Source organism: Malaclemys terrapin, chromosome 1 (assembly GCF_027887155.1).
Source record: "Malaclemys terrapin pileata isolate rMalTer1 chromosome 1, rMalTer1.hap1, whole genome shotgun sequence".
Lineage (NCBI taxonomy): Eukaryota > Metazoa > Chordata > Testudines > Emydidae > Malaclemys > Malaclemys terrapin.
Genome location: NC_071505.1, coordinates 347,399,924 through 347,424,465, shown reverse-complemented (window position 1 = coordinate 347,424,465; position 24,542 = coordinate 347,399,924). Strand labels below are relative to the sequence as shown.

Below are 24,542 nucleotides of genomic sequence, written 5' to 3'. Positions count from 1 at the left end.
TGTTCTTCACAAATCCATGCTGGCTGTTCCCTATCACCTTACCACCTTCCAAGTGTTTGCAGATGATTTCCTTAATTACTTGCTCCATTATCTTCCCTGGCACAGAAGTTAAACTAACTGGTCTGTAGTTTCCTGGGTTGTTTTTATTTCCCTTTTTATAGATGGGCACTATATTTGCCCTTTTCCAGTCTTCTGGAATCTCTCCCGTCTCCCATGACTTTCCAAAGATAATAGCTAGAGGCTCAGATACCTCCTCTATTAGCTCCTTGAGTATTCTAGGATGCATTTCATCAGGCCCGGGTGACTTGCAGGCATCTAACTTTTCTAAGTGATTTTTAACTTGTTCTTTTTTTATTTTATCCGCTAAACCTACCCCCTTCCCATTAGCATTCACTATGTTAGGCATTCCTTCAGACTTCTCGGTGAAGACCGAAACAAAGAAGTCATTAAGCATCTCTGCCATTTCCAAGTTTCCTGTTACTGTTTCTCCCTCTTCACTAAGCAGTGGGCCTACCCTGTCTTTGGTCTTCCTCTTGCTTCTAATGTATTGATAAAAAGTCTTCTTGTTTCCTTTTATTCCCGTAGCTAGTTTGAGCTCATTTTGTGTCTTTGCCTTTCTAATCTTGCCCCTGCATTCCTGTGTTGTTTGCCTATATTCATCCTTTGTAATCTGTCCTAGTTTCCATTTTTTATATGACTCCTTTTTATTTTTTAGATCGTGCAAGATCTCGTGGTTAAGCCAAGGTGGTCTTTTGCCACATTTTCTATCTTTCCTAACCAGCGGAATAGCTTGCTTTTGGGCCCTTAATAGTGTCACTTTGAAAAACTGCCAACTCTCCTCAGTTGTTTTTCCCCTCAGTCTTGATTCCCATGGGACCTTACCTATCAGCTCTCTGAGCTTCCCAAAATCTGCCTTCCTGAAATCCATTGTCTCTATTTTGTCCCTTTAAGCCTAACCCAGAGACTCTCAACACTTCCGTCTCCTATGTCCATCTCTACCTCAGTCCAAGTGTGTACATTTTTAATATATAAGGCAACACCTCCTCCCTTTTTCCCCTGTCTATCCTTCCTGAGCAAGCTGTACCCATCCACACCAACATTCCAATCATGTGTATTATCCCACCAAGTTTCAGTGATGCCAACAATGTCATAGTTGTATTTATTTATTAGCACTTCCAGTTCTTCCTGCTTATTCCCCATACTTCTCGCATTTGTATATAGGCATCTAAGATACTGGTTTGATCTTTCCTCCCAGTTTTGTCCTGACTCTCCTTTCTCTCTGCCAATATAGCCCACACTCCCTCTCGTTTCCGACCCATCTCCCCGGTCTCCATGTTCCCCACTTACCTGTGGGCTTTGCTCACCTGTCCCCGTCGAACCTAGTTTAAAGCCCTCCTCACTAGGTTAGCCAGTCTGTGTCCGAATAGGGTCTTTCCTCTCCTTGAAAGGTGAACGCCATCTCTGCCTAGCAGTCCTTCCTCGAATACCATCCCATGGTCTAGGAAGCCAAAGCCCTCCTGGCGACACCATCTTCGCAGCCAGGCATTCACCTCCATGATGCATCTGTCTCTGCCCGGGCCCCTACCTTTGACAGGAAGAATTGAAGAGAATACCACCTGCGCTCCAAACTCCTTCACCCGTACTCCCAGAGCCCTGTAGTCACTCTTGATCCGCTCAGTGTCACACCGCACAGTATCATTTGTGCCCACATGGATGAGTAGCATGGGGTAGTAGTCAGAGGGCTGGATAATCCTCGACAATGCCTCCGTAACGTCTCGGATACGGGCCCCCGGCAGGCAGCATACCTCCCGAGATGAAATGTCAGGGCGACAGATGGGCGCCTCCATCCCCCTCAGCAGAGAGTCTCCGACCACCACTACCCTACATTTCCTATTCGCAGTGGTGGCAGCAGACTCTCCAGCCTTAGGGGTACGAGGCTTCTCCTCCTTTACTGTAGGGAGTGATTCCTTCTTTCCTGTGTCAAGAAGAGCATAACGGTTACCTATAACCACGGCAGGAGGGTTCGGAGCAAGGGTGGAGCACTGCCTGCTGCCAGAAGTAACCAGCTGCCAGTGTCCACCCTGAGCCATCTCCTCCTCCACCAGTGGTGTATCAGCAGTCCTGTGTACTGGGACAGCTACCTCAGCTGTCTCCACATGGACACTGTCGAGGAATTGCTCATGGATACGGATGCTCCTCAACCTAGCCACCTCCTCCTGTAGCTCTCCCACCTGCTGCCTGAGAGATTCCACCAGCAGGCACCTCTCACATTGGATGGTCCCCCCAGCCTGGATATCAGTAAGTGGAAATTGCAAGTTACAGTCTTTGCAAAACCACACCAGGATCTGGGTAGAGGCATCCATGCTTAGGCACTCTGTCTGGCTACAGGCACAGGTGGAGGAGACAGTAGCAGTGCTGGCACAGGTGTTGCGGGTCTTCCTAACCATCGTAAGCCTCCCTCTGTCAAACTCCCGTCTGCAGCCCCCTGTCAGCTGAAAGGGTTGTTTAAGCGAAAAGTTATGAATGTAGTTGCTTTATAGGTATTAAGGGGAATCAAGAGAAAACAGATGGAACTGGCAAGGGACCCTCGCCCCCTTCCTGCTCCCCTTCCAAACTCCCTTGCGAAACTCCCTGTTAGCAGCTCCTGTTTGCAAAGCTCCCTGGTCGCTTGTGCGCTGCTTTATAAAGCCCTGGCCTGTATGAATGCCCCGCCCACTGATGAAGGCTCAGCCACTTACCAGAGACTTCTAGCTTTCAAACCTTCCAACTGCCAGCCACAGCACACGGTCCTTCAAACAACCAAAACAAACAAACAGACTGACAAACACAAGCTCAGCTCACAGCAAGTAACCCTCAAACACAAACAAACACACACTACAGACAGTCACTTACCCCAAAAGGGTGCTGTATTGCTCCTCCTTCACCTGGAGAACTCCCTTGCGAAACTCCCTGTTAGCAGCCCCTGTTCGCAAAAGGTGATCTTGGCCATGACCTTGTCCTGTAACGCTGCTAATAAAGATGAGTGTGAAGGATCCTTGCACCTTCTCTTGCTGTGCTAGAACATCTCGGCTTTATTACTTATACACCCAGCCACAGCCACGGACATGCATGCTGCAGGAACAAATGCAGTTGTGGTGTCCAAACATTTGAGAGCCGATCCCAAGTTGTTTAACACTACCACACAGCAGCACAGTGCACCGGGTCGAGAAAGGGGGACAAGAAAGGGTGTATCTGCCTCAAAGAGCACTTCAAAACTCCCCAAATCCTCACCAGAGTGATCTCAGGCACAAAGTATTCAACGTTCACTTTCTGATACTGACAATACATAAATGAAACAGAGTATTGTCTCCGTGTGTGTGTGTGGGTCAATAAAATACTCTGGAAAAAGTCTTGCTCTACTCTGCTATCACCTCTGTTCCTGTTACCTAATATATGCTGGACAGTATATAGATACATATCTATCATAAATATAGAGGAAAGAGTAGCATAAAATCCCTCCTTGGCAGCTGTGCTGAATCGCCCTACCTGTAAGGGGTTAAGTAGTTCAAATAACCGAGTTGGCACCTGACCAGAAGGATCAATAAGGAAAGAAGATACTTTCAAATCTGAGGGGGGGAGGTTTTGTTTGTGCTCTCTCTTTTTTGTCTCCTCTCTAGACTGAGAGAGAAAATCCAAGTAGGTAGGACATCTCCTGAAAATATACCTGAAATTTGCCATCTATAATCACAGAAATTGTAAGTAGGGCAAGGGAATGCATTAGGTTATCTTTTGTTTTAGCTTGTGAATTTTCCTATGCTACAGAGGTAGCTTTAGTCCTGTTTTTGTAACTGTGAGCCTGAGCCAGAGGGGAATCCTCTGTGTTTTAAATCTTTTTATTTACCCTGTAAAGTTACCTTCCATCCTGATTTTGTAAGTGTGATTCTTTTATTTTTTTTCCTTATAAATAAAGTTCTTCTTTTAAGAACCTGATTGATTTTCAGTGTCCTGAAAACAAAGGGTCTGGTCTGTACTCACATTGATAAGGCAATTGGTTGGTATATTATTCTCAAGCCTCCCCAGGAAAGGGGGTGAAGGGAGCTTGGGGGGCTATTTTGGGGGATAAGGATTCCAAGTGACCCTTCTCTGAATTTTTGTGTAAATCATTTGGTGGTGGCAGCAACACCATCCAAGGACAAGGAAAGGACTTTGTGCCTTGGGGAAGTTTTTAACCTAAGCTGGTGGAATATAAGATTAGGGGGTCTTTCATGTGGGTCCCCACATCTGTACCCCAGAGTTCAGACTGGGGGGGATCCCTGACAATATCACATTCATAATATGTATTATCTGCACCATATATATATACATATATACCAGTGTGCATTAAGTACCAATAACATTAACCACAAATAGTGTAACAAATGAATGACATAAGTTCGAAAAAGAACTAGATGAGTTCATGGATGGGCAGGGATGGTGTCCTTAACCTCTGTTTGTCAGAAGCTGGGAATGGGTGACAGGGGGTGGATCACTTGATGATTACCTGTTCTGTGCATTCCCTCTGAAGCAGCTGGCATTGGCCACTGTCGGAAGACAGAATACTGGGCTAGATGGACCCTTGGTCTAACCCAGTATGGCTGTTCTTATGTTCTTAAAAGTGATATCGCTGAAACTGGCCTATACCGTAATTCTGTTCATTCACTTATGCTAAGTATCCCATAACACCTTGCATTTGCTTAACAAATCATTTGGCACAAGCAGATAGAAAACTTGTCAAAATCAAGATACATTCATTAATATGTCTTAGTACAAGCCAGGGAAGGACCTTCTCAGATCAATAATAGCAGATGAAATTTGTAACGGGGGTAGCACACCGTCAGTGTAAGGGGAATGCAGTATCACTGCATGGGACGGCTCTTGGGAGACTGGCATCGTATTGTACCTTGTTCCCGTGCCCTATTAATAAACCTGCCTGACACTGGTTATTTGGGCTCTAGAGTATAGTTCATAACAAAATAAGGAACCAAAGTGTGGTCAAACGATACAATTTATCAACAATTCCAGATAGTTTGAATCACCACCCATAGATATTGCTGCAGAGATCCTATGGCCCATTTTCCCTGGAAAACTTCTGATTTCTGGCACCCTGTGGGGTAGCCTAAGGAGGAAAGGTCCCTTGGCCTCCATGACATAGCTCTGCCATGGCTCCCCACTCCTGCCTGAGGCCCTTTCCCCATAGTGCCAGGGGGCATGGGCAGAGTTTGGAGGACTATGGGGGGCGCTCCCTTGAAACAGGATATGTTACTAGTGGGGGAGGTTACCATTTAAAGGTTCAGCCGCCCCCCTAAACAGCTCGAGTCACAGCCCCCACCCTGGGCAGGCCCCGACCCAGCTACTAGACATCTCGCCCCTCCATGTACACCTGGGAAGGGGACAGCGATGAGGAGACTTGTGCCGGGCACTGGCCGCCAGCCCCCCTGCTGGTGGGGTGGTGTCTGGCAATGACCCCCGCACAGGCCAGAGGAGCCCAGTGTCTCTGGTGGGTGGCAGAGGGCAAAGCGGAGCTGCTGGGGGTGGGCGAGGAGAAGGGGCCGGCCCCGAGAGGAGGTGGTTGCCAGGTGGCAGGAGGGTTCATGGCTGTTCCTCCTCCGAGCCGCCGCACCCCAGGATCCGTGGCTGTTGGGCCCCATGGAGTATCGGCCCTGCTGCCCCCCAGGGGCTGGGGCTGGGCGGTGCCACTCTGTTTCCACCTGGACAATGCCGTGATCTGGACCAACATAGGTAACAGCCGGGCCTGGCACGAGTGTGTCCCTCTGCCCAGCAGTGGTGGCCCCTGAGTCGTTCCCGGGCGGGGGGTGCCTGTGAGGTGCACCAGGTTACTGGGAGGTGCCTGCGGCAGGGCTGCCGGGTGATGACAGGGTTACTGCCGGGTGTCCGGTTTTGACCGGCATGTCCGGTCGGAAAGGGGAAGCTGTCAGCGACCGGACCGCACCGCTGCAGTAACCCACCTCTGCCACCAGGGGGCGGGAAGAGCAGCAGCTGCGGGTGGAGCCTGGAGAGACCGAGCTGCTCCCGGCACAAAGTAGGTACCGGCGCTGGCCAGGGTGTGGAGGGGGTAACCTGTCTGACACCCCCCCCGGCCCGCTGTGCCCCAGTTTCCCCCCCACCCAGCCCCTCGCTCTGGGGACTGACCCCTGCCATGTCCCACTGTGTCCGTTCGGACAGTCATCCCTGCAGGCGGCAGGTGAGTCCCGGGGGATGGGGACTGAACGATGCGGGCGTACGCATGGGGGGGGGGAGGTGGGGAGGGGTGGCGCCTCGGGGAAAGGGGTGGAGCAGAGGTGTTCGGATCTCAGGGATGAGAAAGTTGCCAACCCCAGGTGATGAGCTCAAGGCACACAGCGGGCAGCTGAGGCGCAGGGTGTTGGCGAGGAAGGAACGCACGGCACGTGACGACTGTAGATTAACCCAGGTCTTTCCTCCTGGGTGGCTGTTCATATCACCATCTACATGAAAAAAGTGTGGGCCAAACCCTCAGCAGAGTGCATGCACATGTAGGCCATATTGTACTCAGCCACAAAAAGTGTGCAAATCCCCTCAACCGATGTGTGCACCAGGAGATTTACATACCTAAACTGGGCAGGTGCAAAAGTGCACACACAATGTGCAGGACTTCACCCTGTGTGTAAGGGCTCTGCTTGGACTTGACTATGAAGACAACTGAACACTGGTTTGGGAAAGAGATGGATAATGACATCTTACATATACCCGGCCTCTTTTATCCAGAACAACCACCCCAAACCTCATTCTAGACAGACCCACTCACCCATTGCAGACATGCAGCCTGCTCTGGGGTGGAACATAAGCAGCAACACTACACAATTACAGCTGCTACCACTTCCTCTTTGGGTAGGAAGAAGGGCCCCCTGCATAGCCATAGTTTGTCTTCAATATTTGGGAGACAGCTCCAGCCAGGACAACGGGAGCACACTTGGGCAACTAATTCCATGCCTACCCCAGGCTTGCAGTGCTGGGCCCACTGTGGGGTCGCTGCTGACCCTTGTGGGCTGGGCACCTGCCCTGATGTTTGCTCAGGTCTTCCATAGGGACCCGGGGGCTGGGGGTTGGAATTTAACCATGGCCACACAGTGATTAATGTGCAGGTGTCCACAAACAGGGGGGAGGGGGCACTTTTGAAGCCATGGCTGGAACCCCCCAGCCTACAGGAGCTCGAGGTGGGGCCGGGACTGCCCCACTCCTGCGTGTGGGTTTCCTCTTGACTTGGAACCAACCTCGTGCTCGGTCACATGGTGCCGCCAGGCCCCTTCCCTGTGCGGCAGCTGGCCGGAGCTGAGCCAGTCAAGTGACCTCGGAGTCCAGGTGAACTGCACCTGCACACCGTGGAGAGAGGCAGGCGCTACAGGGTAAGGGCGGGACCTGTCCAGGGGGGGCGTGACTCGACCTATTTAGGGGGTGGCCAAACCTTTACATTGTGCCCCCCACTATCAATGGATGCAGGTTGATAGTGCCCCCTCCCGCCTCGCCCACCAGGCCAGTAACCCATCGTCCCCTCAGACTGACCAAATGGGAAATCAGGCCAGGGGCTGTGAGCATCAGCCTGGCCTCACCAGGCTGCCTCGCATCCGTCAGGAGAGGGGCACTGCAGGGCGTGCGCGGCCCCTCACCTCAGTGGGGACCAAGGCCAGCGAGCGGGCGATGGGACCAGGCAGGTGTCACAGCCTGACCCCACCAACAACCTGCACCTCAGCAGCTCGCTGTGTGCCAGGAACTCATCACCGGGGCTTGGCAACTTTCTGATGCCTGAGAACCGAACATCTCTGCCACACCCCTTCCCCCGAGGCCCCACCCCTGTCACACCTCTTCCCCTGAAGCCCCCCTGTGACGTTGTGCAGTCTATATGGTTTTATAAATACTCTTGTATCTAAAACTAGAAATATAAAATGTAACTCTGAGGGCCTATTGTAATTGTGTAAAGTGTGGACCATTAATGATGGTTTGGAATCTTGATGACTCCCATTGTCTGCAGATGGCTGTATTTACCTGTGAGTCTTCCTGTATATGTGTGTGCTGGCAAGTGAGTAATGAAGTCTTGCAGTGACATGTGATCGTGTCACCTGAACTGGAATCCATCTTTAACCTGGTGCTTTTCCAGTGAGGGGGGGTGGAAACCCAGAGAGACAAAGAGTTCCCGCCTTATGCAAAAGATATATAAAGGGGGGAAGAGAAAAGAGAGGGGGAGGAGCCATCATGAAGAATCCCCTAGCTACCACCTGAGCTGCAACAAGAGCTGTACCAGGGGAAAGGATTGTGCCCAGGCCTGGAAGATGTCCAGTCTGAGAAAAACTTACTGAAGCATCTCTGAGGGTGAGATTATCTGTATTTAGTTTGATTAGGCATAGATTTGCGCATTTTATTTTATTTTGCTTGGTGACTTACTTTGTTCTGTCTGTTACTACTTTGAACCACTTAAATCCTACTGTCTGTATTTAATAAAATCACTTTTTATTTAGTAATTTACTCAGAGTATGTATTAATACCTGGGGGAGCAAACAACTGTGCATATCTCTCTATCAGTGTTATAGAGGGCGAACAATTTATGAGTTTGCCCTGCATAAGCTTTATGCAGGGTAAAACGGATTTATCTGGGTTTAGACCCCATTGGGAGTTGGGCATCTGAGTGCTAAAGACAAGCACGCTACTGCGAGCTGTTTTCAGGTAAACTTGCAGCTTTGGGACAAGTGATTCAGACCCTGGGTCTGTGTCTGGAGCCAGACGGGAGTGTCTGGCTCAGCAAGACAGGGTGCTGGAGTCCTGAGCTGGCAGGGAAAACAGAAGCAGGGGTAGTCTTTGCACATCGGGGTGGCAGCTCCCAGGGGGGTTTCTGTGATCCAACCCGTCACAGTGGCGTAGTCGAGCAGGGTCTGTGCACAGCTGATTCCTTTGAGATACTGGTAGTGATTTTAAGTGAGTTTTCAGTGTGGTGGCTGGAAAACAGACAAAGTGGTTACTGGTTTGTTATTTTCAGTTTGCTTATTTCGGGAAAGGGAAGTAGGGACAGAAAAGGAAGCAAAATAAGTAAGAATGAAGATCAAAAGAAGTTAAAACTACACAAGTTGCAAATTGCCCAGAAAGACTGAACAATGGGCGCTGGGAATGTCTCTGTTAACTAAGAAGCCCCTGAGCTGAGTGCATCTCAGTTTCAGTGAACTGCAGATGGGTGTGGCCCAACCTCTGTCTGTGCTGAAGCTGACTGGGGTGTCTAATTTAGCAAGACAGGAGTGGAGGGGTGCCTGTTCTGGCAGGAGGGTGTTCTCTGTGGTATCCCAGCTCATCAAGTGATGGTCTCAAGGGAAGATAAATGGAAATTGATGTACAATTTGCCTGGGGAAAGCCTGACCTGGAAAAAGAAAAGGCTGCCCACCAGCCTGGACTTAAGAGACAAAGCAATTAAGACCCAGAAGCATGACCTGGCTGTAATGGAGTGGAAGAGGTGCACAGAGACATGTATCCTGGAGCTGGAAGTTGGGGTCCTGGTGACTGCTGCGGTGGGAACAAACCCCAAGGACTCTAGCTGGAAGCAAACCCAACCTGAGTGAAAGGGGGGGGATTTTGCTGGCCAGCGAAAGGTCCCTCATAGCTGGAAGCTGTGAGCCTACAGCTGGGTCAGGGTCTCTTTCCCTTTTGGGGGACACAGGAGTGTCTGCCCCATAGGGGAGCCCAAAAATGAATTTTAGGTATACTGCCTCCGCCATGGTCAGTGTCCAAGTCTCTGGCAGTAAGTTCAGGAGGAGGGTGTGACGATGTGCAGTCTATATGGTTTTATAAAAACTTGATAATAAGTCAATATAATGTAACTGAGCTGGTTTTAGAGAAAATACGGTAATAAGTGAATGTAACGTAACTGGGATATGCTTCATGCAAAAGGTCTCTTGTAAGGTATCATTACAAAGCTTATAATCTACTGAGTATGATCATCTGATTTGTATAAATGTACCACTCTTGTATCTAAAACTAGAAATATAAAATGTAACTCTGAGGGCCTATTGTAATTGTGTAAAGTGTGGACCATTAATGATGGTTTGGAATCTTGATGACTCCCATTGTCTGCAGATGGCTGTATTTACCTGTGAGTCTTCCTGTATATGTGTGTGCTGGCAAGTGAGTAATGAAGTCTTGCAGTGACATGTGATCGTGTCACCTGAACTGGAATCCATCTTTAACCTGGTGCTTTTCCAGTGAGGGGGGGTGGAAACCCAGAGAGACAAAGAGTTCCCGCCTTATGCAAAAGATATATAAAGGGGGGAAGAGAAAAGAGAGGGGGAGGAGCCATCATGAAGAATCCCCTAGCTACCACCTGAGCTGCAACAAGAGCTGTACCAGGGGAAAGGATTGTGCCCGGGCCTGGAAGATGTCCAGTCTGAGAAAAACTTACTGAAGCATCTCTGAGGGTGAGATTATCTGTATTTAGTTTGATTAGGCATAGATTTGCGCATTTTATTTTATTTTGCTTGGTGACTTACTTTGTTCTGTCTGTTACTACTTTGAACCACTTAAATCCTACTGTCTGTATTTAATAAAATCACTTTTTATTTAGTAATTTACTCAGAGTATGTATTAATACCTGGGGGAGCAAACAACTGTGCATATCTCTCTATCAGTGTTATAGAGGGCGAACAATTTATGAGTTTGCCCTGCATAAGCTTTATGCAGGGTAAAACGGATTTATCTGGGTTTAGACCCCATTGGGAGTTGGGCATCTGAGTGCTAAAGACAAGCACGCTACTGCGAGCTGTTTTCAGGTAAACTTGCAGCTTTGGGACAAGTGATTCAGACCCTGGGTCTGTGTCTGGAGCCAGACGGGAGTGTCTGGCTCAGCAAGACAGGGTGCTGGAGTCCTGAGCTGGCAGGGAAAACAGAAGCAGGGGTAGTCTTTGCACATCGGGGTGGCAGCTCCCAGGGGGGTTTCTGTGATCCAACCCGTCACAGTGGCGTAGTCGAGCAGGGTCTGTGCACAGCTGATTCCTTTGAGATACTGGTAGTGATTTTAAGTGAGTTTTCAGTGTGGTGGCTGGAAAACAGACAAAGTGGTTACTGGTTTGTTATTTTCAGTTTGCTTATTTCGGGAAAGGGAAGTAGGGACAGAAAAGGAAGCAAAATAAGTAAGAATGAAGATCAAAAGAAGTTAAAACTACACAAGTTGCAAATTGCCCAGAAAGACTGAACAATGGGCGCTGGGAATGTCTCTGTTAACTAAGAAGCCCCTGAGCTGAGTGCATCTCAGTTTCAGTGAACTGCAGATGGGTGTGGCCCAACCTCTGTCTGTGCTGAAGCTGACTGGGGTGTCTAATTTAGCAAGACAGGAGTGGAGGGGTGCCTGTTCTGGCAGGAGGGTGTTCTCTGTGGTATCCCAGCTCATCAAGTGATGGTCTCAAGGGAAGATAAATGGAAATTGATGTACAATTTGCCTGGGGAAAGCCTGACCTGGAAAAAGAAAAGGCTGCCCACCAGCCTGGACTTAAGAGACAAAGCAATTAAGACCCAGAAGCATGACCTGGCTGTAATGGAGTGGAAGAGGTGCACAGAGACATGTATCCTGGAGCTGGAAGTTGGGGTCCTGGTGACTGCTGCGGTGGGAACAAACCCCAAGGACTCTAGCTGGAAGCAAACCCAACCTGAGTGAAAGGGGGGGGATTTTGCTGGCCAGCGAAAGGTCCCTCATAGCTGGAAGCTGTGAGCCTACAGCTGGGTCAGGGTCTCTTTCCCTTTTGGGGGACACAGGAGTGTCTGCCCCATAGGGGAGCCCAAAAATGAATTTTAGGTATACTGCCTCCGCCATGGTCAGTGTCCAAGTCTCTGGCAGTAAGTTCAGGAGGAGGGTGTGACGATGTGCAGTCTATATGGTTTTATAAAAACTTGATAATAAGTCAATATAATGTAACTGAGCTGGTTTTAGAGAAAATACAGTAATAAGTGAATGTAACGTAACTGGGATATGCTTCATGCAAAAGGTCTCTTGTAAGGTATCATTACAAAGCTTATAATCTACTGAGTATGATCATCTGATTTGTATAAATGTACCACTCTTGTATCTAAAACTAGAAATATAAAATGTAACTCTGAGGGCCTATTGTAATTGTGTAAAGTGTGGACCATTAATGATGGTTTGGAATCTTGATGACTCCCATTGTCTGCAGATGGCTGTATTTACCTGTGAGTCTTCCTGTATATGTGTGTGCTGGCAAGTGAGTAATGAAGTCTTGCAGTGACATGTGATCGTGTCACCTGAACTGGAATCCATCTTTAACCTGGTGCTTTTCCAGTGAGGGGGGGTGGAAACCCAGAGAGACAAAGAGTTCCCGCCTTATGCAAAAGATATATAAAAGGGGGAAGAGAAGAGAGAGGGGGAGGAGCCATCATGAAGAATCCCCTAGCTACCACCTGAGCTGCAACAAGAGCTGTACCAGGGGAAAGGATTGTGCCCAGGCCTTGAAGATGTCCAGTCTGAGAAAAACTTACTGAAGCATCTCTGAGGGTGAGATTATCTGTATTCAGTTTGATTAGGCATAGATTTGCGCATTTTATTTTATTTTGCTTGGTGACTTACTTTGTTCTGTCTGTTACTACTTTGAACCACTTAAATCCTACTGTCTGTATTTAATAAAATCACTTTTTATTTAGTAATTTACTCAGAGTATGTATTAATACCTGGGGGAGCAAACAACTGTGCATATCTCTCTATCAGTGTTATAGAGGGCGAACAATTTATGAGTTTGCCCTGCATAAGCTTTATGCAGGGTAAAACGGATTTATCTGGGTTTAGACCCCATTGGGAGTTGGGCATCTGAGTGCTAAAGACAAGCACGCTACTGCGAGCTGTTTTCAGGTAAACTTGCAGCTTTGGGACAAGTGATTCAGACCCTGGGTCTGTGTCTGGAGCCAGACGGGAGTGTCTGGCTCAGCAAGACAGGGTGCTGGAGTCCTGAGCTGGCAGGGAAAACAGAAGCAGGGGTAGTCTTTGCACATCGGGGTGGCAGCTCCCAGGGGGGTTTCTGTGATCCAACCCGTCACACCCCCCACCTCTGCCTCTGAGGCCCCACTCCTATTCCATGCCTTCCCCAGAGGCCCCACCCCCTACCCAGATGCTCACAGTTTCCCTTTCCAACCAGACATTCTCATCAAAAACTGAACACCCGGCAACAACGCTGTCATCACCTGGCAGCCCTGCTGCAGGCACCATCCAGTAACCTGGTGCACCTCACAGGCCCCCCCTGCCCGGGAACGAGGGAAGGACGCAGGGGCCACCAGTGCTGGGCAGAGGGATACAGTCGAGCCAGGCCTGGCTGTTACCTATGTTGGTCCAGATCACGGCATTGTCCAGCTGGAAACAGAGTGTCACTGCCCAGCCTCAGACCCTGGGGGGCAGCAGGGCCGATACTCCAGGGGGCCCAACAGCCACGGATCCTGGGGTGCGGCGGCTGTGAGCAGGAACAGCCATGAACCCTCCAGCCACCTGCCAGAGATGCTGGGCTCCTCTGGCCTGAGCGGGGGCCATCGCCAGACACTACTCCACCAGCAGGGGGGCTGGGGCCGGCTCCAGGCACAGGACTCCTCATCGCTGTCCCCTTCCCAGTTGTACATGGTGGTTCCGGGAGCCTTGTGGCTGGGAGGGGCCTGCCCAGGGTGGGGCTGTGACTCAAACTGTTCAGGGAGGCGACTGAACCTTTAAATTGTGCCCCCCCACTAGCAACATATGCAGTTTGGGGTGCAGTGCCCCCATAGTCCTCCAAACTCCGCCCATGCCCCCCTGGCACTATGGGGAAAGGGCCTCAGGCAGGAGCTATGCCATGGAGGCCGAGGGACCTTTCCTCCTTTGGCTACCCCAAAGGGTGCCAGAAATCAGAAGTTTTCCAGGGAAAATGGGCCATAGGATCTCTGCAGTGATATCTATGGGTGGTGATTCAAACTACCTGGAATTGTTGATAAATTGTATTGTTTGACCACACTTTGGTTCCTTATTTTGTTATGCAATAGACTCTAGAGCCCAAATAACCAATGTCAGATTATTAATATGGCACAGGAACAAGGTACAATACGATACCAGTCTCCAAAGAACCGTGCCCTGCAGCGATACTGCATTCACCTTACACTGACGGGGCGCTTCCCCATTACAAATTTCAGCTGCTATTCTTTATATGATTTTACAAGTGACACATTTCTTTACACGTCACTAAAATCCAACCCATCAGTTTGTTCCAGTTCCCTACCTTGTTCTGTTCTTTCCTTAGCTTTGTTTTAGATATTAGCATTCCAGGCACTGATTTGGGAAGGTCCTTCCCTGGCTTGTACTAAGACATAGAAACGAATGTATCTTGATTTTGACAAGTTTTCTATCTGCTTGTGCCAAATCATTTGTTAAGCAAATGCAAGGTGTTATGGGATTCTTAGCATCAGTGAATGAACAGGATTATGGTATAGGCCAGTTTCAGCGATATCCCTGTTAAGAACCTAAGAACATAAGAACAGCCATACTTCGTCAGACCAATGTTTCATCTAGTCCAGTATCCTGTCTTCAGACAGTGATCAAGGCCAGCTGCTTTAGAGGGATGAACATAACAGATAATCATAGAATCATAGGACTGGAAGGGACCGCTTTTGTGGCAGGACTAAGTATTATCTAGCCCATTCCTGATAGTTGTTTTTCTAACCTGCTCTTAAAAATATCCAATGATGGAGTTTCCATAACCTCCCTAGGCAATTTATTCCAGTGCTTAACAACCCTGACAGACAAAACAAACCCATTTTTTTCAATCTTCCCTCATAGGTCATGTTTTCTAGACCTTTAATCATTTTTAAAAAGCAACAGAGAGTCCTGTGGCACCTTATAGACTAACAGGTGTATTGGAGCATAAGCTTTCGTGGGTGAATACCCACTTTGTCAGACGCACTAACACGGCTACCCCTCTGATACTTAATCATTTTTGTCACTCTTCTCTGGACTCTCTCCAATTTGGCGACACATCCTTCCTGGAATGTGTCACTCAGAACTGGACACAATACTCCAGTTGAGGCCTAATCAGTGCAGAGTAGAGTGGAAGAATTTCTTCTTGTGTCCTGCTTACAACACTCCTGCTAATACATCCCAGAATGATGTTTGTTTTGGTTTTTTGCAACAGCCTTACACTGTTGACTCATATTTAGTTTGTGGTCCATGACCAAATCCCTTTCCACAGTACTCCTTCCTAGGCAGTCATTTCCCATTTTGTATCTGTGCAACTGATTGTTACTTTCTGAGTGAAGTACTTTGTATTTGTCCTTATTGAACTTCATCCTATTTATTTCAGAGCATTTCTTCAGTTTGTCCAGATCATTTTGAAATGTAATCCTATCCTCCAAAGTACTTGCAACCTCTCCCAGCTTGGTATCATCCGCAAACTTATAAGTGTACTCTCTATGCCATTATCTAAGTCATTGATGAAGATATTGAAAAGAACCGTACGCAGAACTGATCCCTGTGGGACCCCACTCGTTATGCCCTACCAGCATGATTATGAACCACTGATAACTACTCTTTGGGAATGGTTTTCCAACCAGTTTTACACCCACCTTATAGTAGCTCCATCTAGGTTGCATTTCCCTAGTTTATTTATGAGAAGGTCATGCAAGACAGTATCAAAACCTTTACTAAAATCAAGATATACCAAATCTACCACTTCCCCCTTATCCACAAGGCTTGTTACCCTGTCAAAGAAAGCTATCAGGCTGGTTTGACACAATTTGTTCTTGACAAATCCATGCTGACTGTTATTTATCACTTTATTATCTTCTAGGTGTTTGCAAATTGATTGCTTGATTATTTGCTCCATTATCTTTCCGGGTACAGAAGTTAAGCTGACTGGTCTGTAATTTCCTGGGTTGTCCTTATTCTCCTTTTGATAGATTGGCACTAGATTTGCCCTTTTCCAGTCTTCTGGAATCTCTCCCGTCTTCCATGACTTTTCAGAGATGATTGCTAATGGCTCAGATATCTCCTCAGTCAGCTCTTTGAGTATTCTAGGATGCATTTCATCAGGCCCTGGTGATTTGAAGACATCTAATTTGTCCAAGTAAGTTTTAACTTGTTCTTTCCCTATTTTAGCCTCTTCTGATCCTACCTCATTTTCACTGGCATTCACTATTTTAGACATCCAATCACTACCAACCTTCTCGGTGAAAACCGAAACAAAGAAGTCATTGAGCATCTCTGCCATTTCCACATTTTCTGTTATTATTCTTCCCCCCTCATTGAGTAATGGGCCTACCCTGTCCTTGCTCTTCCTCTTGCTTCTAAGTATTTGTAGAATGTTTTCTTGTTACCCTTTATGTCTCTAGCTAGTTTGATCTCGTTTTGTGCCTTGGCCTTTCTAATTTTGTCCCTACATACTTGTGTTATTTGCTTATATTCATCCTTTGTAATTTGACCGAGTTTCCACTTTTTGTAGGACTCTTTTTTGAGTTTTAGATCATTGAAGATCTTCTGGTTAAGCCAGGGTGGTCTCTTGCCATACTTCCTATCTTTCCTATGCAGTAGGATAGTTTGCTCTTGTGCCCTTAATAGTGTCTCTTTGAAAAACTGCCAACTGTCTTCAATTGTTTTTCCCCTTAGACTTGCTTCCCATGGGATCTTACCTACCAACTCCCTGCGTTTGCTAAAATCTGCCTTCTTGAAATCCATTGTCTTTATTGTGCTGTTCTCCCTCCTACCATTCCTTGGAATCATGAACTCTATCATTTCATGACCACTTTCACCCAAGCTGCCTTCCACTTTCAAATTCTCAACCAGTTCCTCCCTAGTTGTCAAAATCAAATCTAGAACAGTCTCTCCCCAGTATCTGTCTCCACCTTCTGAAATAAAAAATTGGCTCCAATACATTCCAAGAACTCATTGGCTAATCTGTCCCCTGCTGTGTTATTTTCCCAACAAATGTCTGGGTAGTTGACGTCCCCCATCACCACCAAGTCCTGTGCTTTGGATGATTTTGTTAGTTGTTTAAAAAAAGCCTCAGCCACCTCTTCTTCTTCGTTAGCTGGTCTGTAGTAGACCCCTACCATGATATCACTTTTTTTGTAGCCCTTTTATCCTTACCCAGAGACTTTCAGCAAGTCTGTCTCCTATTTCCATCTCAACCTCAGTCCAAGTGTATACATTTTTAATATATAAGGCAACAACTCCTCCTTTTTTCCCTGCCTGTCCTTCCTGAGGAAGTTATACCCTTCTGTAACAATATTCCAGTCATGCATTTTATCCCACCAAGTCTCCGTGATGCCAACTCTGTCATAGTTGTGTTTATTTACTAGCATTTCAAGTTCTTCCTGCTTATTCTCCATACTTCTTGCATTAGCATACAGACATCTAAGATACTGATTTGCTTCCCCACCCCCCCTTCTGTCTTGTCTCTCCTTTTTCCTTGCTATAACAGCCTATGCTCCCCCAAATTCCAAACCTTCTTCCAGGTCTCCATGTTCTTGACTTATCTGTGGGCTTTGGCCACCTGCCCCCTTCAAACCTAGTTTAAAGTTCTCCTCACTGGGTTAGCCATCAAGTGATCCATCCCGTCGCCCATTCCCAGCTTCTGGCAAACAGAGGCTAGGGACACCATCCCTCCCCAACATAGCTAATAGCCATTGATGGACCTATCCTCCATGACTATATCTAGTTCTTATTTTAACTTATCTAGTTCTTTTGCTACGGAATTTGTGGTTAATGTTATTGGTAGTTAATGCGTACTACTAGTATAGATACGGTGCAGATAATACAGATTATGAATGTGATATAGATCTATATGCTATCCAGCATATATTAGACAACAGGAGCAAAGGTGATAGCAAAGTAGAGCAAGACTTTTTCACGAGTATTTTATTAACACACACACACACACACACACACACACACACACACACACACACACACACTACTCTGTTTCATTTATTTATGGTCAGTATCAGAAAGTGAACTTTAAATACTTTGTGCCTGAGATCACTCTGGTAAGGATTTGGGGAGTTTCGAAGTGCTCTTTGAGGCAGATACACCTTTCCTCCCCCCCACCCCTCAACCTGATGCATTCTGCTGCTGTGTAGTAGGGTTAAACCACTGGGGACAAACTCTCAAATGTTCAAACACCACAACTAAGGCCAGGTTTAAAAAAAAAAAAAAGGTTGGCACCAGCAGTTTCCATGGTGGCACGTTTGGGACAAAAGAGCCCAGCACTAAGCACTTATTCTGGTGCCTAAATGGCCCCTGGTGTGTTGCTACATCTCAGAAGTGACTGAACCTCTGGGGCAGATACAGCATTGGTTCCTGCAGCATGCACAACCGTGGCTGTAGCTGGGTGTATCAATAATAAAGGCCAGATGTTCCAGCGAAGCAAGAGAACGTGCAAGGAGCCTTCACACTCCTACACACTCCACACACAGGGTCGAGTGATGACAAGGTCATGGCCAAAATCACCTTCTGATAAGCTCGTACAGGAGACGGTGTATTTCTCCCTGTGAGTCGGAGGTGGAGTTCCCATCCCAACGTACACAAAGCCCCCACTAACATGCTGTCTACGTGACTCAGAAAACCTCTCCTGCATCCTCTGCTTCCTGATCACTCAGCAGCCCCCTCCTGGTCAGCCTAGAAGCTTTTCCCTCGGAACAGGAGACGCACCCGGTCACGAATCTGTTTGGTTTTCACACCGTACACGATGGGGTTCATCATGGGAGGAAAGAGGAGGTAGAAATTGGCTATCAGGATATGTACATGCGGGGGGACTAGGTGGCTGAACCTGGAATTATTGAGGAGAACCACTGGTGTGTAGACCACTAAGATGGCGCAAAGTTGGGAAACAGGTGCCGAAAGCCTTGAAATAAACACATCAACTGAGTACACACAAAGACTGCAGGGCGGATGCAGGGGGATAGCATGGGAAGGCCGCGGTGAGCACACTGTGGGTAGGTGACCTGGAGGAAAAAGAGGCCATTTCTGCAGGGGATTATCCAGGTCGGCACTGACCTCTTTGTTTCAGGTGATTTGTTCTGCCAGCCAGTAAAAATCAGAACAACAGTAGAACCAGGAAACCCAGACCTCACTGAATTGGCAGTCACTTATGAATTCCGAGACATATACGGAGACACAGGATTTTTGCCTGAATGTGGCGAAATACAAAGCACGTGTTGCATGCCTTGACTGAGGCCCAGTGATTTCCTTAGGGTTCTGTCTGTAGAACATGCTTCGGAATTCAGAAATCCAGAGAAGAGCGGAAGTGGGGAATGTACTAAATTAGCCAGGAGCCTCTCAGAAGAGTGTTTCAGTGCCGGGCGCTCAGAACAATTCAGAGCAGCGTTTTGTTGTTCTGACGTAACCGAGTTCCATAAAAAACGCCTCGTCGGGTCTGAAATCCCTTCTTTTGTTTTCAAAAGAGAAGACGCCATTTTGTACATAATTGAACCGTGTACCACCAGACACTGCCCTCTAGAGTTAAGCTGGTGTCAGTGTTTAGTGGGCAAAGGGGGTGTTTTTAAGCTGTTGAAATACAAGTGATTTTATCCCAGGTCAGTATAGTTTAGAGCATAGAGAAGCAAAGCCTGGGAGGGTAACTCGTCATAACTGTTTCGGTACCAATTCAAGGAGGGGTTGCCCCACTATGTTTGAGTCACACGTTGTTCTTGTACAAACACTTTTCTCATATTTGCCTTCTGACCAACTGGTTTGTACATTTATAACCTACAGTTTCTAATAATCACGTTTACAGTTAGAGCAGAGATCCCCAAACTGTGGGGCGTGCTCCCCAGGGGGGGCATGGAGGAACGTCCGGCGGGGCATAGCAGGGCCCGGGCCCACCACTACAGGGTGGGTAGGTAGGGAGCACCACCCAGCCTATTCCCACCCCCGGCTCTTCTCCGGTCCCGCCTCCAGCCATGTCCCTGACTCCCGGCCCTGCACCGGGCCCCGTCCCTAGCCTCGCAGGGCTCCACACCCGGCTGAGGTCCCAGCTTCCGGCCCCCACCAAGGCCTGGTGGCCGCTCTACTCCTGGCCCTGTGCCAACCCCAAGCCTCTGCCGCTGGCCATGGCTCAATTCCCAGCCTGGTGGCGAGGCCAGGAGCGGAGCTGCAACTGTCCACATGCCAGCTGCTGGTCCCCATCAAAGCCCAGCTGCAGCTCTGCTCCCACCCCCAGCCTTGTCCCCTGGCCACGGTCACACTCCCAGCCCCAAACCCACCCCCAGCTGCTGACCCAGCCTCATCCCCCATGCACCCCTGTTCGCGTTACCCCCCTCACCCCCGAGCCACAGCCCCGTTCCCAGCCCAGCTCTGGAGGGGGGCGTGAGGACAGGGATAAGGGGGAGTGCGCGACCCTCAAAAGTTTGGGGACCACTGATTTAGCGACTTCTTTCAAATACTCTTCGTAAGGCAGAAATCACCTGCATTCACATTTCGAGCTGTCTTTCACACGTAATATAAAGAAAACTAGTATATACGTTTAGAAGCAAAGTCGAAGCTGTAAAATTACATTCCAGGATCTGTGTAAGCAGATGGGGAGATCGTAGACGTTTTATAGTGAGAGAGGTGGCATCTTAGCCACACGCGTTGGATGGGCATTCAGTCACTGCTTGTAGTCAGAAGTTTCCTAAAGAGTTTACTTATGTAGCTTAAATCTTCATTTCATAAAGCAAGTAAGTAAAAGTGCTCATGTGGGGTATAGCCCTGGAGAGGAGAGACAGTAGCATTTATATGAATCCTAGGCAGAGAGCCTGGAAGCAAGCGAACTTAGATTTCAAACGCTCTGATGCACAGAGATACTAGAAGGGTTCAGTTATGTGACTTGTTTAAATATTTTATGAGTTTTCTCTCTCCCGCTTCCTCTGGACATTTTTTGTTTGATTTTTCCCTCTAATATAAAATACAAATTATTTACGACCGCGTTTTACTTTTTATTTCTGGAAATAGAACACAGCTCAGATCTCATATTATTTTAGCACTGTACACCCGGCCCCCCTGAACAGGTCGAGCCCCCACCAAACGTACCTCTATAGAGACCCAAGTCTCTCACCTCCCACCTGGGGAGTAAAGTCAGCAGGGGGTCATTAGGAGGTATAAATACTCTCACCCAGTTGATCCCGGCTGAGTGCAGAGATCTGCAGTTTGTGTGTGACTTCAGCATGTGCTGAGGGAAGGAGATGCAGCCAGGGTTCAGGTGAGCTGGGGCAGTTTAGATTAAAGCTAATCAAGGATCTTTCTAAATAGGAGATTTTTAAAGTAAATGTAAAGCTTGGGACGAAATCTGCTGTCAATTACACTTGTGTAAACCTGGAATGATTCTGGATTTACACCCGTATTAGTGAGAGCAGAGTGAGGCTGGTCATTTAGAAGAGAACTATTTAATTCCATCAAAAGACAAAAAAATGATGTGAAGAAAGCACTGAGTATTCCAAAAATCAGGGATGTTTGGGTTACACACAGAGCCATAGTTCTCTCCCCTGGTGCAATTGCATTGTGAGAGATTCTCTATTGTGTAACTCTGTTCTCATGGGAGATTTCAGTCTGGGGGACATATGTTTTGGCAGAGAGGCAAGTAATGATTAGGACAGGGCAGTCCTATAAAACGATCTCAATCGCTTGCTAAACTGGGCTCACTTGAGCAACGTGCAGTTGATTACAACTAAATGCGAGGTCCTACATCGAGGAACCGAGGCTGTAGATCATACTTACAGGATGGGGGGCTCTGTTTTAGAAAGCACTGACTCAAAAGAGAACTCAGAGTGATGATGTGAAACCAGCTGTACATGAGGTCCCACTGCAGTGTGGTGATGGAGACAACAAGTGACCTCCTTGAATGTACAAGCAGGGGAATAGGGAGTGAAAATAGAGAGGTGTGAAGCTTGGAGAGAACATCATTGGGCACTGTTTCTAGGTCCGGTGTCCACACTTCAAAAAGGTTGCTAACAGATTGAAAAGGGTTCAGAGCAGGTGATCAGAATGGTCCCTTCTTGCCTTAAAATCTATGACTCCATAATTATTTGATCACAATTTTTTCTCAGTTCATGAAATAATTAATAATTTTTTCTACAACCTTATGTCAGTATGGCTTGTAGCAGCTTGTAATAATTTTCCCTTTGTGAAAATAGTCTCTCCATCTCTGTTCATTTGGACTTTTTATATCATAACATTTCTTCTCTTCAAAGTCTGTTTTGAATACGTTACTTTTCTTAAGAGGCTTTGGTGAGGGACCTTGTCAAAGGCTTTCTGAAAGCCCAAATACACTATAGCCACTGGATCACCCTTGTCCAGATGTCTGTTGACCTCCTCAACGAATTCTACTAGATTGGTGAGAGATGATTCTGTTCTTTATTATCATTTCAACCCATTCGCCTGGCTCCGAAGTTAGGCTCACTGGGCTGTAATTGCCAGGATCACCTCTGGAACCTTCTTTAAAAATCGGCATCACATTTGCTATTTGTCAGTCATCTGGTACAAAGGCTGATTTAAGTGATAGGTCACATACCCGAGTTAGTATTTCTGCATTTAGATATTTGAGTTCCTTTAGAATTCCTGGTGAATCCCATGTGGTCCTGGTGACTTATTACTGTTTAATTTATCAGTTTGTTCCAAAACCTCCTCTGCTGACACCTGGGACAGTTCCTCAGATTTGTCACCTAAAAAAAACAGCTCAGTTATCCCAGAAGTCGGTGGGGAGTTCTTCCCCTGACTTCAATGGGAGCGGGATCAGACTCATAGGTTCTTTGGCTATGTCTACGCAGCGAGCGGCAGTTAGTCTCACAGCTCGGGTTGACAGATGCAGGCTTGTGCTTCTCGAGGATAGCTGTGTAGATGTTGAGGCTCGGGCTCTGAAGCTGAGATCAAAATAGCACTACTCATGCATGTTCCCGATGTACTACGTACATCCAGGCTGAATACCCAGAATGTGCTGCTGAATGTACCAGGCACATCTTGCTACATGCAGCTTAACATGCCAGGTATTTCTAGGCTGAAAATATGTGCCGTGTGGCCAGATATACTAGGTACTTCACGGGAGAATGCACACTAAACAATGTGCATCTTCTAGTAGCAAGATACACCAGGTAGGATATTTGTAACCAAGTGGGGTTCGTAACTCATGACTTGTAATGACATTCTAAGAACTTTAAATGATTTTGCAAAGAAAAATATAAGTGTTTGTATGATTAGTATTGCAACATGACTGATGAACTCAGAAAGAAGAACTCCACTTCTTCCAGAGCTGAGACTGGCCCCTAGCATGTATTTAATTTACAGGGTCTGTTCATTTCATGTGTTATGTTTTATTGAAAGGAAAGACACTGATGTGAGACTTGCAAAAGATGCCACAACAAGACAACCTGTCAGATTCCAACAGCACAGGCTCTGATCCATCAGTGTTCTTCCTGACAGGCATCCCGGGGCTGGAATCTCTGCACCTCTGGATCTCCATCCCCTTCTCCTCAGTGTTCACCGTGGCCCTTCTAGGAAACTGCACCCTCTTGTATGTTATCAAGACAGAGCCCTCCCTACACAAGCCCATGTTCTATTTCCTCACCATGCTGGCCGTCATCGACCTGGTTTTATCCACAACCACCATGCCGAAAATACTGAGCATCTTCTGGTTTAATTCCAGGGAGATCAGCTTTAACGGCTGCCTGGTGCAGATGTTTTTCCTTCACTCGTTCTCCATCATGCAGACTGCTCTGCTGCTGGCCATGGCCTTTGACAGGTACGTGGCCATCTGCAACCCCCTGAGGTACACCACCATCCTGACCAACTCAGTGATAGCAAAGATCGGGCTGGCGGCTTTGGCCCGGGCTGTTCTCCTAGTGCTCCCTCTGCCCTTCGTCCTCAGGAGGCTGCCCTACTGCGGGTCCCATGTCATCTCCCATTGCTACTGTGAGCACATGGCCGTGGTCACTCTGGCTTGTGCCAACACCAGGTTCAATAACATCTATGGGATCATTGTGGCTTTCTTCATTGTGGGGCTGGATCTGATGTTCATCTCCCTATCGTATGTCAAGATCCTAAGGGCTGTCTTAAGCTTGGCATCCAAGGAAGAGAAACTCACGGCTTTTGGCACCTGTGTTGCCCACCTTTGGGCCATCTTAGTGGCCTACACACCAGTGATCCTCTCCTCAATAATTTACAGGTTTGGCCACCAAGTCCCCCCACATGTACACATCCTGCTGGCCAATTTCTACCTCCTCTTTCCTCCCATGATGAACCCCATCGTGTACGGTGTGAAAACCAAACAGATTCGTGACCGGGTGCTTCTCCTGTTCCGAGGGAAAAGCTTCTAGGCTGACCAGGAGGAAGCTGCTGAGTGATCAGGAAGCAGAGGATGCAGGAGAGGTTTTCTGAGTAACTTAGACAGCATGTTTGTGGGGGCTTTGTGTACGCTGGGATGGGAACTCCACCTCCAACGCACAGGGAGCAATACACCGTCCCCTACACGAGCTTAGCGCTGCTGGCCAGAAGGTGATCTTGGCCATCTCCTTGTCCTCACTCGGCCCTGTGTGTGGAGTGT

General features: G+C 47.7%; 1 protein-coding gene across 1 annotated transcript; it reads left to right on the top strand.

The window, feature by feature from the left end:
* The first annotated feature begins 23,352 nt into the window (after positions 1–23,352).
* LOC128832271 (olfactory receptor 52K1-like) lies at positions 23,353–24,315 on the top strand. The gene has a single exon (XM_054019521.1). It carries the CDS (start codon positions 23,353–23,355, stop codon positions 24,313–24,315), a length of 963 nt encoding a protein of 320 aa, XP_053875496.1.
* Positions 24,316–24,542: the final 227 nt, after the last annotated feature.

What these genes read in the sequence shown, in the direction of transcription:
- LOC128832271 (XM_054019521.1), top strand. Translation starts at nt 23,353, where the DNA reads ATGCCACAACAAGACAACCTGTCAGATTCCAACAGCACAGGCTCTGAT.